This window comes from Acomys russatus, chromosome 15 (assembly GCF_903995435.1).
Source record: "Acomys russatus chromosome 15, mAcoRus1.1, whole genome shotgun sequence".
Classification (NCBI taxonomy): domain Eukaryota; kingdom Metazoa; phylum Chordata; class Mammalia; order Rodentia; family Muridae; genus Acomys; species Acomys russatus.
This window is the reverse complement of record NC_067151.1, coordinates 62,146,324-62,163,225: the sequence shown is the minus strand read 5'-3', so window position 1 is coordinate 62,163,225 and position 16,902 is coordinate 62,146,324. Positions and strand designations below refer to the sequence as shown.

At 51.4% G+C, this 16,902-nt stretch overlaps 1 protein-coding gene across 1 annotated transcript; it reads left to right on the top strand.

Moving 5' to 3' along the window:
- Positions 1–939: 939 nt before the first annotated feature.
- Efna4 (ephrin A4) lies at positions 940–4,913 on the top strand. The gene is made up of 4 exons (XM_051157536.1): positions 940–1,141; positions 3,579–3,874; positions 4,277–4,345; positions 4,723–4,913. The coding sequence occupies exons 1-4, from the start codon at positions 1,029–1,031 to the stop codon at positions 4,857–4,859; spliced, it is 615 nt and encodes a 204-aa protein (XP_051013493.1). The 5' UTR covers positions 940–1,028; the 3' UTR covers positions 4,860–4,913.
- Positions 4,914–16,902: the final 11,989 nt, after the last annotated feature.

The following is a 16,902-nucleotide window of genomic DNA, read 5'->3' as shown; positions in this document are numbered from 1 at the left end:
ACATGGGCATGTACACACACAAACACACACACACACACCCTGCCCCCAATAGGCTCTTGCTGTGTAGTTCAAGCTGACTAGAGCTCTGGATTCTTCTGGGACATTCTCCCAGTGCTGAGACTATGGAGGTAACTGCATGTGCAATCCAGTTCTGGCCTCCCAGAGACTTTCAATAAGGCTTTCTTCCTTGAACTAATGCAGACATGAAAGACACGATATAAACAAAACAAAACAAACAAAGAACAACAACAAAAAAACCCACCAAAAACCAGCCCTCTTAGGGGTAGTGCAATGAGTGCGTGGGTGTAATCCTGGCATTGGGAGGATGGGGCAGGAGGATTATCACCAGTTTGAGGCCAGTCTGGGTTAAACAAACAAAACAAGGCACAAGGTGAGACCGGAGAGAAGATTCGGCCTTGGGAAAGTGCTTACCTGGGCTTGGCTCCCCAGCGCCCTTGTAAAAAGTCCCAAGTTTAGTGGTTTGCTTCTGTAACCCCACCGCGGGTGGGAGGGGGTGAGGTGGGGCTAGGAAACAGGAGGATCCCCACCCCCACCCCACCCTAAATTTACAGGATTGCAAGCCTAGCCAATCAGCGAGCACCGGGTTCAGCGAGAGACCCTGTCTCAAAAAATAAGGTGGAGAGGGATAGAAGCAAGGACCTTCGCTTCATGACAACTCGCACCGACACGTACACACACACTCAGAAAATCAAAACCTCAAAACAGAAATTCCTTAGTGAAACAGATCCCTGTGCCACCCGCTTCCCAGCACAGTGAGATAACAAAGAGAAGCTTTCGTTAAACCTGGAGCGCGTAAGAACGCACAACGGGTTAACAAGAGTTGGCCCAGAGTGGAGAGGCGGAGACGAGTTTTCATTGGTGGAAAGTTATCAGGGGTGTGGTCTATGGCTCCACACCCCACCTCCGTTCCGTACACCGCCCCCCCCCTCCACTTTTGTACCTTTCTCGCCGGGACAGAGAAGTGGGCCGGGACCAGCCGGGCCAGACCAGACTGGACCCCAGGGGCGATGCGGCTACTGCCCCTGCTGCGGACTGTCCTCTGGGCCGCGCTGCTCGGCTCGCGCCTGCGGGGGTGCTCCAGCCTCCGCCACCCTATCTACTGGAACTCCTCTAACCCCAGGTAGCCCCGACGACCGAGGCGAGCGCCTAGCTGGGCCCGCGCGCGCTCCCGAGCTGTGCGCGTGCCCGCTGCTCGCCCTTTGAGAGGCGAAGTCTGAGCCCTGCCCAGCCGCGCGCCGGGGCTCCTTTGTTTGAGCCGGCGGGGGAGGGGCGAGGCGTGCCCGGGGTACCCCCCCGCCCGCACGTGTTGGGGGGGCGGGCGGAGAACCCTAATTCTGAGGGTGGTCGGATGGAGTCTGAAAGTAAGGAGCTGAGGGGGCCTGGGCCCGTATTCCGGGCCCCGCCCCCCTTTTCTGATGAGCCCAAACCTCCGGCGGGCAGTAGCTGGGCAGACGGCTGAGAACCCGGGAGGGGTCTTTACCCTAATGAAAGAATGTGAGTTCCTCTCTGGTTCTGAGATCCTCTCGCCAGGCCCCTGATTTCGTTTGATATCTCTGCTTCCATCTTGATCTTATTTCTGTCCAATCCTGGCCCTGCCCTTCCAGCTGATTCACCTGTGGACCAGTCATTTGACCTTGCTAACCTCAGTTATGACAGCTACAAAATGGGCTAATAATACCTAGTACCCTGGGAAGCAAGCGGACTGACTGAGGTCAGGCTCGTGAAAAGCAGTGCAGCTGTACGGATTTAAATGCTTATTTCTTCCTCTCTGCTGAGCTGGCTGCCTTTGAACCTCGGGATTTTTTGCTGTTTGCATCCCGCTCCCGTTTCTGCCTTCCCCATCTGTTTTCCTTTCTGATTTTCTACTTCAGACAATCTGTGGCTCTGTTCGTTTATTCACTAGCATTCGATAAGCACATACTTTGTGTCAAGACCAGTGCTGAGCTGCTAGGCTTTACCACAGAACAGGCCGAGGCTCGGCCCCCTGGGAAGGTACAGACCCACCCCCCCAGGAGGGCAGGCCTAAAGGCAGTCGTTCCTATACCAGTACTGAGTGATAAGAGCTATTGTCCTGGACTCTGACTTCTATCTCAGTTCCAGAACACTGCCTCAGCACCCCCACCTCCCACCCCCAACCCCCAGCTCTTGAGTTTCTAGTTCATTCACCAAATCCCCAAGTATTGACTGAGTCCTGGCTTTGTAGGGGGTGCCTTTCCACACTCAGTGTAACATACAAACATACCAAGACCCAATCTTCCCTCAGTTTGCTTTCTAAGTGGTCTGAGCTAAGTCAGCCCTGGAATCTAATCAAGAGTTCCTACAGCAGGTGGTCCCACTGAAGGACGTTTAGAGGCCTTTTCTAAAGCATGCTTTACTGTGTGTCTGGTGCCAGAGGCAGGATTCACTCAGTATTTGGTGCTGTGGGGGTGGCTTGTCCCAGCCCCTCTCACCTGTACCTGATTCCCCCCAAGGCTATTTCTTCGAGCTGAGGAAAAAGATCTTGATTGGGTGGAGGGCTGTCTTTTATAACCAGCATTTCCTTGTCTATTCCAAGAAGGAAGCTGGGCTGTGTGTGTGTGGTGGCACATGCCTGTAATCCCAGTCTTGGGAAGGCTGAGGTGACCCATGGGACTCACAACCTCAGTGGAAAGCTGCCATCTCTGGCCTCCACCAGAACCTTCACACACACACACACACACACACACACACACACACACACACACACACCTAACCCCCCTCCTCCAAAAAAAGATAAAATGAACCAAGACTGAGGTGAGGTGGGAGGATCATGAGTTCAAGACCACCCTGGGCTATATGATGATATCCTCCCTAAAAAAGAGAAAAGGCCCCCACTTGCTCATCTTTTTTAGCCACGCCTTTCCTTCCATTGTCGGGTGCAGAGAGTATGCTTTTCGCTGTGTGTGATACTGGAGACCCTCACAGCTTCGGACTTGATCTTTGTAACTCTTCTGTGGGCGTGTGTCTGTTCCCCTGCCTCAGCCTTGGCCTCCTAGCAGAAAGCATCCTCTTTGCACTCCTCAGGCACAGATAGGTGGTAGGCCAGGCCCCGTGTGGGACACTGGGCTGCAGAGAAGGCGTCCTGAAAGATGGCGTGTGACAATGGCCTCCTCACCAATAAGCAAGCCTTGTGGGCTTGGTGCCACAGCCCCTAACCTCTCTAAAGCTGACTGGATCATCACATTTATTACTTCTACACCGTCTCGCAAGGGAATTGGCACAGGCACGTAATCTCAGCTAACTTGGAAAGCTAGGGCAGGAGGATCATAGGTTCGAGGCCTGCCTGAGGTATAAAGTGGGCCCAAGGCCAGCCTGGGTGATTTAGAAAGACCCTGTTCTAAGAGAGGGTCTAAGTAGAAGGGTTTTAGCCATAGCTCAGTAACAGCTTAGTGAGCTGCAGGCTTTAGGTTCTATCCCTGCTACCAAAGGGGGCATGTGTGTGTGTGTGTGCGCGTGTGTGCGCGCGCCCAGACCCCATGCCTGTCCCTGCTGTGCTTTGCTGTCATCACCCATCAGCCCACGCTCCCTTGTGCCCGCAGACTGCTTCGAGGAGATGCCGTGGTGGAGCTGGGCCTCAACGATTACCTAGACATCTTCTGCCCGCATTATGAAAGCCCAGGGCCCCCAGAGGGCCCAGAAACCTTTGCTTTATACATGGTGGACTGGTCAGGCTACGAGGCCTGCAAGGCGGAGGGGCCAAATGTCTTCCAGCGCTGGAAGTGCTCGCTGCCCTTTGCCCCCTTTGGCCCCGTTCGATTCTCAGAAAAGATCCAGCGCTTCACACCTTTCTCCCTGGGCTTCGAGTTCTTGCCTGGAGAGACTTACTATTACATCTGTGAGTGAGCGGGGAGGGGGAGGCATGCTGCATGCCTTTTGAGGAAGGCGGGAGAAGCATGGGGCCCTTTGCTTTTGCTTGGTGTCAAAGCAGAGACCTCTGCAGGAGGGAGGAAGGAAAGGCTGTGGGGGGGAAGGGGGGGAACTGTGGCTCCTAATGCTTAGGAAATTGGGCTGAGCCTGGGACAAGGTAAAGGGACAGTTCCACCTGTGTCTGCACAGAGGAGTAGAGTGTATAGAAACCAGGAAGGAGGGCTAGGGAGATGCCTGCCTGCCAAGGGGCATGGAGGTCTGGGACTTGGTGTGCCTCCCAAAAGGAAGATAAAGCCGAGAGGGCCTGAAATAGCCTAACACCAGGGAATGGTTTTCCGTGCTAACTTCTTCCTTCTGATTTCCCCCTCAGCGGTGCCAACTCCGGAGAGTTCTGGCCATTGCTTGAGACTCCAAGTGTCTGTCTGCTGCAAGGAGAGCAGTAAGTGGACCAGGGTTGTCACAGGCAGCCCTTCTAGCCAGTCAGGGGGGAGGGCCTTGGGAAGGAGAAAGGGACTCGGGGTGGGGGGAGACCAGAAACATCAGACCTGGACAGAGCTTCAAGCTGAAGACTCTCCTTCTATATGTCATCCTGGTGGCGCTGGGCACAGAGAAAGGGCTCCCCAAAGGGCAAAGCCCTTTGAGGCCTTAATAACTATTGACCGGGAAGACTTGGATGTTGGGGTTTGGGAAGGGTGACGGGCATTGGGCATCGTGGGAAGGCGGTGGCTGCTTTGGGAGAGCCTGGGTGGGAAAGGCAGGGAGGAAGCCGCTGAAGAAGCGGGCAGAGCCAGCAGCTCCATGTCTTCTCCCTCACAGGGTCAGAGTCAGCCCACCCTGTTGGGAGCCCCGGAGAGAGCGGCACCTCTGGGTGGCGAGGGGGGCATGCTCCCAGCCCCCTATGCCTCTTACTGCTGCTGCTGCTGCCGATTCTTCGTCTCCTGCGAGTTCTATGAACCGAGTAAACCTTCCCAGGCAACCCCCCCCCCCCAGGAACCAGAGCCCTCCCCCAGGACCGTCTGTTGAAGAGGTTCCTGCCACCGTACCGGCGGCAGTGGTGGTAGTGGCGGCGGCAGCAGCGATGCCAAGCCAGGCAGACACGATGAAGCTTTGATGTGCAGAGTCAGAGGATCTAAGGTGACCCTTGTTGGTGACTGCCCCCCCGCCTCACCACAGGCTGAAGAAGAGGAACTGCAAGGGACCTGCAGACAGTCCAGGGCACCCTAGAGCATAGCTGCTTTGATGGGCTTGTCTCCTCCCACTCCGAAGACTGGGATTTGGTGGGATCAAACCCCTGAGGCGCTGGGGGCTGAAGCCAAAGACCTGGGAACAGGTGGGTTCCTGGCCAAGAGCAAAGGAGAAGCCATGCCATCTGTGCCCTCTAGGCCTCTTCCCAGGGGCAGTTGTTGCCCTGCCAGGGTGCCACACACTTGTCTTCTGTGAAGACGGACTTGTTGGTTTGTATTATTTTTTTTTTTATAAAAGTGTTTGGACCAAACCTTCAATAAATTACCCAGTCTAGTGGGAAATAGTGGCTTAACACCTATAATCCCAGGACTGGTGGGGCAGGGATGGGGGCAGTGGGCAGGATATCAGCCTGGGTATGGAAGACCCTGTCTCAAAAAAAAAAAACCCCCAAAAAACCAAACAGAGGCCAGTGAGAAGGCTCAGCAGGTAAAGAGCTTGCCACGAAGCCTTGACCACCTGGGTTCACACCTAGAACCTGGTGGAAAGAGAGAACACGCTCTTGAAAGTTGTCCTTTGAGTGTGCCACATAGCATGGCACATCAGTGAACATGCCACGAGAGAGAGCACACACATGCATGCGGACACGCGCGCACACACGCACACACACAATAAACTTACATTAAAAACCACCCATCTTTGTGTTACCCTCCCTTGTGACTTCCCTGACACCTAAACTCCCTGGGGTCTCAGCTTGCTTTGGCCTGACCTCGGTGCCAGCTGTGCCTGGGGCCATCCATGCCAGACTTCAGTGGGCAGTTTGGGATACGTGCCAGCGGCAGCTGTGGAGCTTGGCACCTTCTCCCACCTCCCCAGCCATCTTCCTGTGCTAGGTGGCAGATGCTGTCGACAACCCACTTTGGCAATGCCTACTCTGGATACTGGGGTAAAACCCGAGGGAAAAACAGAAAAGCGCCTAGGTTTCAAAATGCGGCGAGCCGGCCTCACGGCCCTCCCCCTCCCCAAGGGCACTCTGGGCGGTGCCTGGCCTAGAACTGGGAAGGTGGGGTCAGATCAAAGCCGCCTTCCCCAGCGGCCTCTTTGTTCTGAGCTTTTATAAGGAGAAGGGGGTGGGGTTCGGGAGGGAGGGCTCCTCTCTTAGTCCAATACTGTCTCTTCCTCTCTCAGATAAGATTGACACCCCTAGCCCTACCAGGTCCCTCTTTCTTAACTGTACCCTAGGTGGAAGTAGGGGAGGGAGCACCCCTTCCTGTCTCCGCCCCCCCCCATAACTGTGCTCTGCCCTCCCAGGTGCCCCGTAGGTTCTTCTGGCTAGGTGCCGGCCTGCCTGGCTTGGAGCCAGCAATCGATAGGTGGATGTTGTGCTGATTAACGCGACCGGGCTGCGGAAGCAGCTAGAGGCAGCGTGTGAACATCATGGGGTGGGGAATTGAGGGCCAGACACCAGGATGCTGGGGGATTTCTAAGCCTTCCCTCATCTCCTTGCACACCTAGGTGAAACCAGTCCCTTTCTCAGAGGCAATGGAACCTGTCTTTGGCCCTCACAGTTCGTGGTAATTCTATGGCTTTAGCTAAGGCCCAGGGTTAGGGACAGTGGCTGTGGGAAGAATAGATTCTTGGTTAATAATCTCTTTAGTCGAGGCCATTTTCAGAAATTGCCGCATTATCGGTGTACGTGTTAGGGTCCTGACCCTAAACTTTGAGCTTTGGCACTTAAAAGATGTTTATGTGCAGGAGAGAAAGCCGACTAAGAACTGTGGGAGGAGCTGTGGGCTCAGTCTTTTAGTCCAGCGTTGGAGCTCCATCGCTGCCATCTTCCTGGAGGGCGTCTCTGTGTTGCCATGGAAACCAAAGATAACAGTTACCTTCCGTCCCTCACCAGAGAAATCATAAGAAGGGCAATTCCTGGGCAACTGTGTAGCGCCCCCCTGCCCTGGATTCAGAAATACAGGGTCTCACCCAGCTCCGGGGTGGGGGAGCTCATGCACCCCCTCTCAGTGGGCCAGCAGGAGCTCTGGCAGCCAATCCCGTGTGCAAAAGGGACTGGGGACTTGGCTGGCTTTTCTCGAGTTCAAACACACAGCCTCGGTTTCGGACTGCGCTCTATACTGACTCGCGCATTTGCAGACAGCTCAGGCCTTTGCAGGTGCAAGGGCAGGCAGATACCAGGGTGGGAACTGGAGTTGCAAACTAGCACCCTCAGGCTGTAGGCCTTTATGCTAAACCACCCCCTTCTTTTCTTGTGGGCCTCTACCTCGCCCCCACCTCCCTCACCCCCCCCCCCCACATACTATGGCAGTTTCAGACCCAGGTACTCCCTAGTAGAAAGCTCTGACAGAGTCTCTGCTCTTATGACCAATACAGGCTGTAGGCTTTGGGCGGCCCTCCCATACCTAGCCCTACCCACGGTGGCATGTTCAGGGGCACAGTTCCAAGAGGTTAGGCAGGCCAGCAAGTTTTGGGGCGTCACCGGTCTCCCCTAAATTCAGCTGTGCTAGACGGCTGAGGGTGGGGCCCTCAATTCACAAAGCCAACTCTAGTCTCGGTACAGATGCGAAAACTTAACCTCTCCCTGTCTTGAGAGTCTCTTGCCTGGATTCTGCTCCACGCTTACCACGTTGTCTATGTGAATCCTCTCTCTCTCCTCTCTCTCTCTCTCTCTCTCTCTCTCTCTCTCTCTCTCTCCCCTCTCATTTCTTTCTTTTCCATATTTCCTTTCTTCATTCATTCATGTTCAGCTGACATTTTAATTAGCCATACTAGCTGGGGTCGTCGAGGCGGGGGCGGGGCGGGGGGGGGGTATCCCTAGCAGTGACGCAGTTAAAAAGTGTGCATTCTGGCTTCTGAACAGCCAATAGAATCCCTGAACCTGGGGCATGAGGTCATCCGTGGCAATCTGCATTGGTTCAGGCCTGGGAACGAAGGTCCCCATAGCAACCGACGGTGCGTCCAGGCATAACCTTGAGAGTGGTCATTGCCCCAGCTGCTGGGATCCGTCTACAGTAGCTTCCTTGAAGAAGGCATGGGGAAATAGGATGAGGATGCTAGACTGAGTGCAGTTCAACGTGCCAAGTTCTGTAGCCTTCACCCAACCAAGCCCTTGTCTTACTCCAGAGTCCTTTTCTCTCTCAAAGCAAAGGCCAGTGCCACTTAACCCACAAAGTTTAGGTAGGGGTTATTTGCATCGGCCTTGGAGCCTTGGGTGCAGAGCCACTGCCATGGGGGATGTCAATTCTGAGATCCTTGTGTTCATCTGCATATCGTCTGCATCTCATTTGCATTCTGTTCATTTAAGGTCAAATTGGGCAGACATCTCCACCTCCCTATCTCTGTCACTTGTCTGTATCTGCAATCTATCCCTTGGTGGCTCTGTATTCCTCCACTGTCCAATTCCATGCTCTGCACCCCTCCTCCCACTCTGCCAGTCTTGGGGGGGGGGAGTGGCAGAGACTAGCTAAAGGAGAAAGAATAAGGAGTCTGCCTTGCCTCTAGATGTTGGTGACAGATGGGGAGTGCTGGTCTGTACTGCCTGGAGACTAAATTGGCAAAGCTAGTGCTGGGGGGGAGGTGCCCCGGCTGGGTTGAAGGTCTCCAGGGCCAAATCACCCACATGCCTGGTGGGATGCTGCAACTAAGGATGCCGGGTTCCAGCAAGGAGCAGGCTTGCCCACCTGTCTGGTGCCAGGGCAGCTTCCTTCCCCCCAATTAAACACTAATGAGGTGTCATTTAACCCTTACCTAGCCTACTAGCTATCATGGATGTGGAACTCCAATTCATAGTTTCACAGTGATTGAAAGAGAAAGAAAGAAAGACAGCACTTGGGAGGCAGAGGCAGGCGGGTTGCTGTGAGTTTGAAGTCAGCCTGAGCTACAAAGTGACTCCAGGACAGCCAAGGATACACAGAGAAACCCTGTCTCAAAACACCAAAAAAAAAAAAAAAAAAAAAAAAAAAAAAAAAGAAAGGAAGAAAAGAAAAGAATGAAGGAAGGAAGGAAAAAGAAGCCTCTGAGAGCCGGGCATAGTGGCGCACGCCTTTAATCCCAGCACTCGGGAGGCAGAGGTAGGTGGATCGCTGTGAGTTCGAGGCCAGCCTGGTCTAAAAGTGAGTCCAGGATGGCCAAGGCTACACAGAGAAACCCTGTCTCGAAAAACAAAAAAAAAAAAAAAAAAAAAGAAGAAGCCTCTGAGGAAACCCAGGTAGTGAGGTCAGGGCACCTGGACACAAGAAACAGAGGCAGATGCATGGGTGCCATGACAGGGTATTCTTTGTGGGCTCTCAAGGGATTCTAGGGATGAGTGGCACTTTCCAAATGTATTTTTTTCCTCATGGATTTATTTTAAACACCTTTGCTAAGCTGGGCATGGTGGCCTACCTACGCCTTTAGTCCCAGTACCTGGGAGGCAGAGGCAGGTAGATCTCTGAGTTCAAGGCCAGTCTGGTTTACAAAGTGAATTCTAGGACAGCTGGGACTACACAGAGAAACCCTGTCTCAACAAACAAAACAAACAAACAAACAACAAAACAAAACAACAAAAAAAGCCTCTGCTAACTAAATACCAGACTTCATGTTGGATGCTGGGGACACATACTTGCATGAGTCAATACCCCTTCCCTTAAGAAATCTTCAGAGAAAAGCCAGGCTGAGTTCAGGGCCGGCCTGGTCTACAGAGTAGCACCAGGACAGCCAGGGCTACACAGAGAAACCCTGTTTAAAAAAAAAAAAAAAGAAAAAAGAAAGAAATCTCCAGAGATAGACGAGCCATTAAATAAGTATAACACCAAGTGCAAGCATTAATATGGAGCCACATACAGATGATTGGGCACCAAGAAAAGGCTAGAGGAAAATGGTGTCTACGAAAAGGCTTTGGTTGAAAAGAACAAAATTCATGCCAGGGAGATGTGTACAATTAATGATGTTTATGTGTTTTGACATATTAAAAGTCCATGCTGAGATATGCTTTAAGGACTGTTGGTACACGCCTTCACAGTATATTTTCCTCTACATGAATGTATGGGTGGGTGGGTGTGTGTGTGTGTGTGTGTGTGTGTGTGTTGTGCTGGATCCACATCTCAATCTCATCTTCTGAACACATATTGTGGTTTTATTACAGATCAATGTTTTGCTGTGAAGCTCTTGTGCAGATTGGCCTGAACCTGCCCAGCCCAGGGGAGAGAAGTGGAGAGAGCTGATGCTGGCTGCATGGGAGAAGGTGGGCAGACATTATCTTCACATCAGGACCCAGAAACCTCGGTCCTAAAGCAGCAGCAGTCTGACCAAGGGAGATGGATGGATGGCTGGGCTCGAGGCTGGAGGGTACTCCTAGGCATGGCGGACCACTCTGTTTCTGATTTCCCAAGTGACATGGCTGTTACATCCACCAGGAACCTGAGTCTCCCGCCCCCCCCACCCCCACCCTGCCGGTTCTTCTGTGTAAAAGAACAGGCCAGCTCAGACCTGTCTGCTGGCTCTCTCCCTGGGGAGTTGATCCTTTCCAGGGACAGGAGAGGGCTGGGGAATGCTAGGGCTTGCTGAGAGGTTGCCAGGTACTCCGCCCTGACTCTACAAGGCTCTCTCTACAGCCCGGCTTCTCCCCACCCACCCTGGTCTTTGCCCAGGCATAAACTTCATTGCCAGAGCGCTCTGACAGTGAAGATGGGGTCTGGTAGGGATGCCCTGCTTAAAGATCTATGCCAGGTCTTTCTGTCTCCTCACAGACACTTTCTAGAAATCAAAACTTGGGTGAGAATCAGATATAGGAAGAACTTGAGATTAAGAAGCAGCTGTGGGGTCTGAGAAGGTAAAGAGGTCCTTTTCTCCCTGTCTGAAGAAAAAATTTTTTCTTATTTATTTATTTATATACAATGTAGCCCTGACTGTTCTCTTTCTTTCTTTTTTCTTTTTTCCCCCCTGAGACAGGGTCTCTCTGTGCTAGCCTTGGCTGTCCTAGACTTGCTTTGTAGACCAGGTGGGCCTCGAACTCACAGCGATCCGCCTGCCTCTGCCTCCCAAGTGCTAGGATTAAAGGCGTGTGCCACCACCGCCTGGCTGCCCTGACTATTCTTGAACTCTTAGAGATCTACCTGCCTCTGCCTCCTGAATGCTGGGACTAAACCACACTAGGCTAAGACTTCTTTTTTTATTTTATTTTTTATTTATTTTTTTAATTTTAAATGTGATTCCCCTTTTCTTTAATCTATTTAATCTTTTCCTACTATCCATGCCGTAGGTCATCTTTCTCTCTGTGATGGTTGTCAGACAAGCTCTAAAATTGGGGGTGGGGGAAACGAATGGAAAGGGATTCTGGGCCTGTCTAGGTGGGCAGAACAAGAAAGTAACTGCTTAATAACGATTCTGATGAAGCCTCCATTAATCAAGCATCTCTCGAGCCCTAAGCACCGTGCTAAGTGCTTCCCAGAGATGCGGATCTTGATCTTTGCAACAAGCAACTTCTCAAGCAGGGAGGTGGTTATTAGCCCCACTGAAGAGACGAGAAGAGCAGTCCAGCAGAAGCTAAGTGGTGGGGGCAAGCCACCAAGTTGACACCGAGACTGTACCTTCCTCCCCCCCCCCCAGTGTTTCTCCAAGTACCACCAGAAGTACATACACTCTTAATGTAACACCCCAGAGATGGTACCTGCTACAGCCCCCCCCCCCCCACTGGCTTTCTAGGCCCAGCAGAGGGATCGGAGCACACTAAGAATTGAGGTTATTACACTTTGACCCCTAATAAGCCATCCTAATAAATCATATAGTCTTAGCCCACGTGTCAGTCTAGGTGGTTCTAGGTGACCTCAGGAAGTCCAGCATACCACAGGGCCGTGTGGACACACACACACACACACACACACACACACACACACACACACACACACACTCAGAAATTGGAAGGAGATCATACACACGTGGCACGCCCCACCCCATGGTACCCAAGTGTCTATGGTACTTACACAGCAGAACACTCGTGACCCTGTGAAAGGTGCAGAGCATGTGAATATTTCATGTCAGGAGCCGGCGGCTGCCTAAGCTTCCCCCTCACCGCCTCCTTGTTTGTTTGTTTAATGAATTATTTATCCAGCCCCCTCCCCTTGCCGCCGTCCCCTCCCCCAGGCCCTAGCCTCTGTGATTTATTGAACTAAGCTCGGCTCTGTGGTTGCTACTCTACGTCTTGGGAGCTGCCTTAGGCTACACAGCCTGAGTGCTCCCTGTGCCCCAGACCTGCTCAGCCTCCTGACTCCTTGGACCCCAGGGGTGGGGAAAATGGGGTGCCCTCTTAGAATTTTCAGGGAGTCTGAAGTCAACACTCCTAGGGGCATCACGGCAGTCAGACCCAGGGCCAGTGAGCCTGAGACCCAGAGAGAGGACCAGCCCCGTGGAGAAAACTCCAGCTTGTCAGATAGCAGATTAGAGTTGGGCCTAATGTTGCATTCAAGTCTGTGACCCTGCTATGGGAGATGAAACAAGGAACCAATTTTATTAGTCCAGGCAGCATTATCACTATTATTATTATTATCACTACTGCTTTGAGACAGAGTCTCATTTAGCCTAGCTTGACCTCAAACTCATTTGATAGCTGAAGATGACCTTGAACTTTTGGTCCTCCCTGCCTCTACCTCCCCAGTGCTGGGATTATAGGTACCATTTATACCTGACTTATTTTTAAAAATTTAGACCAAGCAGCGGTGGCACATGCCTTTAATGCCGGCATTTGGGAGGCAGAGGCAGTGAGTTCAAGGCCAGCCTGGTCTATATAGGGAGTTCTAGGGCAATCAGGACTACTTAGTGAGACACTGTCTCAAACAAACAAAACAAAACAAAACAAAACCTCTTCTTATTTTATAATTTTATGTCTATGAGTGTTTTGCCTGAATGTATGTCTATGCACCATGTGCATGCCTGGTGCCTGAAGATGCCGGAAGAGAGGGGAGGAACCCATGGAACTGGAATTCCAGGTAAGCTGCCATATGGGTGCTGGGAATCCCAGGTCCTTTGCAAGGATAAAAAGTGTTATTTCTTACTGAACCCTCTCTTCAGTTCCCAAACACACTTCTTTTTGGGGGAGTTGTTTTTTTTTTTTAGTTTTTTGTTTTTGTTTTTTGGTTTTTCAAGACAAGGTTTCTCTGTGTAGCCTTGGCCATCCTGGACTCACTTTGTAGACCAGGCTGGCCTCGAACTCACAGCGATCCTCCTGCCTCTGCCTCCCGAGTGCTGGGATTAAAGGCGTGTGCCACCATGCCCGGCTTTTTGTTTTGTTTTTCAAGACACGGTTTCTCTGAGTAGCCTTGTCTGTTATGATCTCACTTTGTAGACCAGGTTGTCCTCGAACTCACAGCGATCCACCTGCCTCTGCCTTCCTAGTGCTGGGATTAGAAGCGTGGGCCACCATGCCCAGCCCCTAGCACACTTTTAAAGAACAAAAAAGAAGAGCTGGGCTATGGTGGCTCACACCTTTAATCCCAGCACTCAGGAGACAGAGGCTGGCAGATCTCTTTGAGTTCGAGGCCAGACTGGTCTACAAAGAGAGTTCCAGGACAGCCAGGGCTATTACACAAAAAAACAAACAAACAGGCTGGGTTAATCCCAGCACTCGGGAGGCAGAGGCAGGCGGATCATTTTGAGTTCGAGGCCAGCCTGGTCTACAAAGTGAGTCTAGGACAGCCAAGGCTATACCAAGAAACCTTGTATCGAAAAACCAAAACCAAACCAAACCAACCAACCAAACAAACAAAAACACACAAAATCTCCCAAAACAAAACAAACAAAAAACAATGACAAAGGAATGAAACAGAAGACAACTGTGAGACCATGTCCTCTGTAGCAAGGGTCAGTATTGCCTTGTAAAACCTCCTGCCTGTGTCCCAATTCTACCCAGCAGTGTTGTAGATACATACGCATGTGTGTGCCAGCTGGCAGTGCCAACCAGATAGCCTTGTCCTAATGCAGGGTCAGTCAAGAACGGTTGGAGTCAGAGATACAGACGAAGGCCTGCTCCCCACCGATAGAGGACTTCTCCTGACCCAGATGCCACAGAGCAGGTCCCAGGCATGGAGAGCAGCTCAGATCTCATCCACAGAGACCTAGTCCCTCAAGAATCCTAGTCCCAGCCAGGCATGGTGGCAGTGTTTGAGGGTAGCCTTGTCTACATTATGAGTTCCAGGACAGTGGAGACTATATAGACCCTGTCTCAGATAGATAGATAGATAGATAGATAGATAGATAGATAGATAGATAGATAGATAGATGACCCTGTATAGATGGATGGATGGATAGATGGATGGATGACCCTGTATAGATGGATGGATGGATGGGTAGATGGATGGATGGATAGATAAATTTCCATTCTCTTTGAGGCTTTTTTTGTTTTGTTTTTTGTTTTTGTTTTTTCGAGATAGGGGTTCTCTGTATAACCTTGGCTGTCCTGGACTCACTTTGTAGAGCAGGCTAGCCTGATCACAGGGATCCACCTGCCTCTGCTTCCTGGGATTACAGGCATGCGCTGCCACACCCTGTTCCCTTTGAGGCTTTTGAACAGCACTGTAGCTGCAGGTGCACATATGCACACTCTGTAGACAGAACTGCCACATACAGTTTTGAAGTTTGCACGTGGTAAAAAAAAAAGTTACAACAAAGGGCAAAAGAGGCTGACAGAGTACGTGACACTCCTTTACTGAGATGGAGAGACACAGAAGCCCATTTCCCACTAAAGGAAGCTGCACCTTTGGTTTTGGTTCTTGTTTTTTGTGGGTTTTTTTTGTCGTTGTTGTTTTGTTTTACAAAGCACCACTTGCCAAGAGTGCACTCTAGAGACAGAATCTGCACACAGGGTGCTTTTTGTTATCCACACAAAGGCAGCTGCCTCCTGGACAGAGGCCTGGATACCAGAGGACAGATCTCATGGACACGGCCACCACAAAGTACTGAAGGCCAGATTTTGGCCAGAGAAAACAAAGATGTCCTTTTTGTTGTTGTTGTTGTTGCTGTTGTTTTGTTTTGTTTGAGACAGTCTCTCTGTGTAGCCTTGGCTGTCCTGGACTTGCTCTGTAGATCAGGCTGGCCTTGAACTCACAGCGATCCTCCTGCCTCTGCTTCCTGAGTGCTGGCATTAAAGGCGTGCGCCACCATACCCTGCAAGAAGGAGGTTCCTTTTTTTTACTATTTTAATTCTCTCTCTCTCTCTCCTGTGTGTGTGTGTGTGTGTGTGTGTGTGTGTGTGTGTGTGTGTGTGTATGCACATGTGAGCGCAGGTACCTTCTGAGTCTAGAAAAGGGTATCAGATCCACCGGAGGAGTTATAGGCAGTTGTGAACCCTGTGGTGAAGGTGCTGGGAATTGAACCTGGGTCCTCTGGGAGAGTAACAAATGCTCTTAACTTCTCAGTCACCTCTCTCACTATGAAGCTCTATGATTATTAGAGGGAGGAGGTGGGTACTACATTCTAAATAGAAGTATCTGGGCTCTAGAGTATGGGCCAATCCACACAAATCTTTAAGAGCCAGGTTTTATTATTAACTTATTTTTACAGTAATGGAGACCTAGGGTCTCATACAAATGCTCCATCAATAAGTACATTTCCAATTTTGAATCCAGATTCTAGAAACAGGAATATAAAGTTTCACACACACACATGAAAATGTAATTCAAAGTCCTGGACCAGTCCAGCCAGCCTGCACTCACTATGCATATGGGCAGGTTCTCTGGCTACTCCCCTAAGGAGAGAAGCTTGCTTCTGTGAAGCAAAGGCATTAAGGGGCTGGGGCTAGGACTTGGGGCCCCCAGAGTAGGCAGGTTAGCATTATTTGGGTGAAGAAGAGCTCTTTGGGAATGAAGAAAGCTGTTTGCAAAGTCCCTCACTCCCACCCCAAGGGGCCTCATTTATTTTCTGCCTCCCAAGAAGAGAAGAGATATCTCCCAGGAGTGGTGAGGTGCCCCCGAGAGGCCAGCACCCACTCCTGCCTAGCAGCAGGGAGGCATGAAGCCTACTGTGCTTGTAGTGCCCCTCCCCCAAAACGCAGTACCCAGGGACGCCTGTGATCAGGGTCTTGTACTGCCAAAGGTAACAGGCAGCTGGTGCTGGCATAGGTCCTCACTCCTCCTCCTCTTCCTCTTTCTCCTCCTCCTCTTCTTCTTGCTTTGTTTTTTTTTTTATTCTTTGTTTTTGCTTTTGTTTTTTTCAAGACAAGGTTTCTCTGTGTAACCTTGGCTGTCCTGGACTTACTTTGTAGACCAGGCTGACCTCGAACTCACAATGATCTGCCTGCCTCTGCCTCCCGAGTGCTGGGATTACAGCTGTGCGCCACTACACCTAGCTTCTGTCCTGCCTCCTAAAGCACAACAGCACAGCATCATACCTGCCTCCCTAGGTTCGGGTGCTGTGGGTCCTGAGAACCTAGGCAAGCATGGTTTTGCTTTGCCTTTTGGTCTGGGCTTCTAGGAAAGAAAAGAGATAAGGGTGAACCAGGTTCCTTTGTGAAAGGGTGTAGCCCAGTTTGGAAGATGCTGTGTGGTTGTGTGTGTGTGGTGTGTGGTGTACTTGGATAGTTCTGTGTGTCTATAGGCCTATGGTTCTGCCAGTCTCTTTGGTTATGGCAGCACCTTGTGTGCCTATATTGAAGTGTCCACGTTCCCTGCTTCCGGATGTGCATACCTTACCCCCCCCCCCCATTGTGTGTATGTCATCTTTGTGCTCCGACGGGCTGTGGTGAGTGCTAGAACACAAGGTGCCCTCCGCCTTTAGAGAAAGCATCTATGGGAGTAGAAATGAACCTGAGGGAATCAGAGGCAGTGAGGGGCCCTC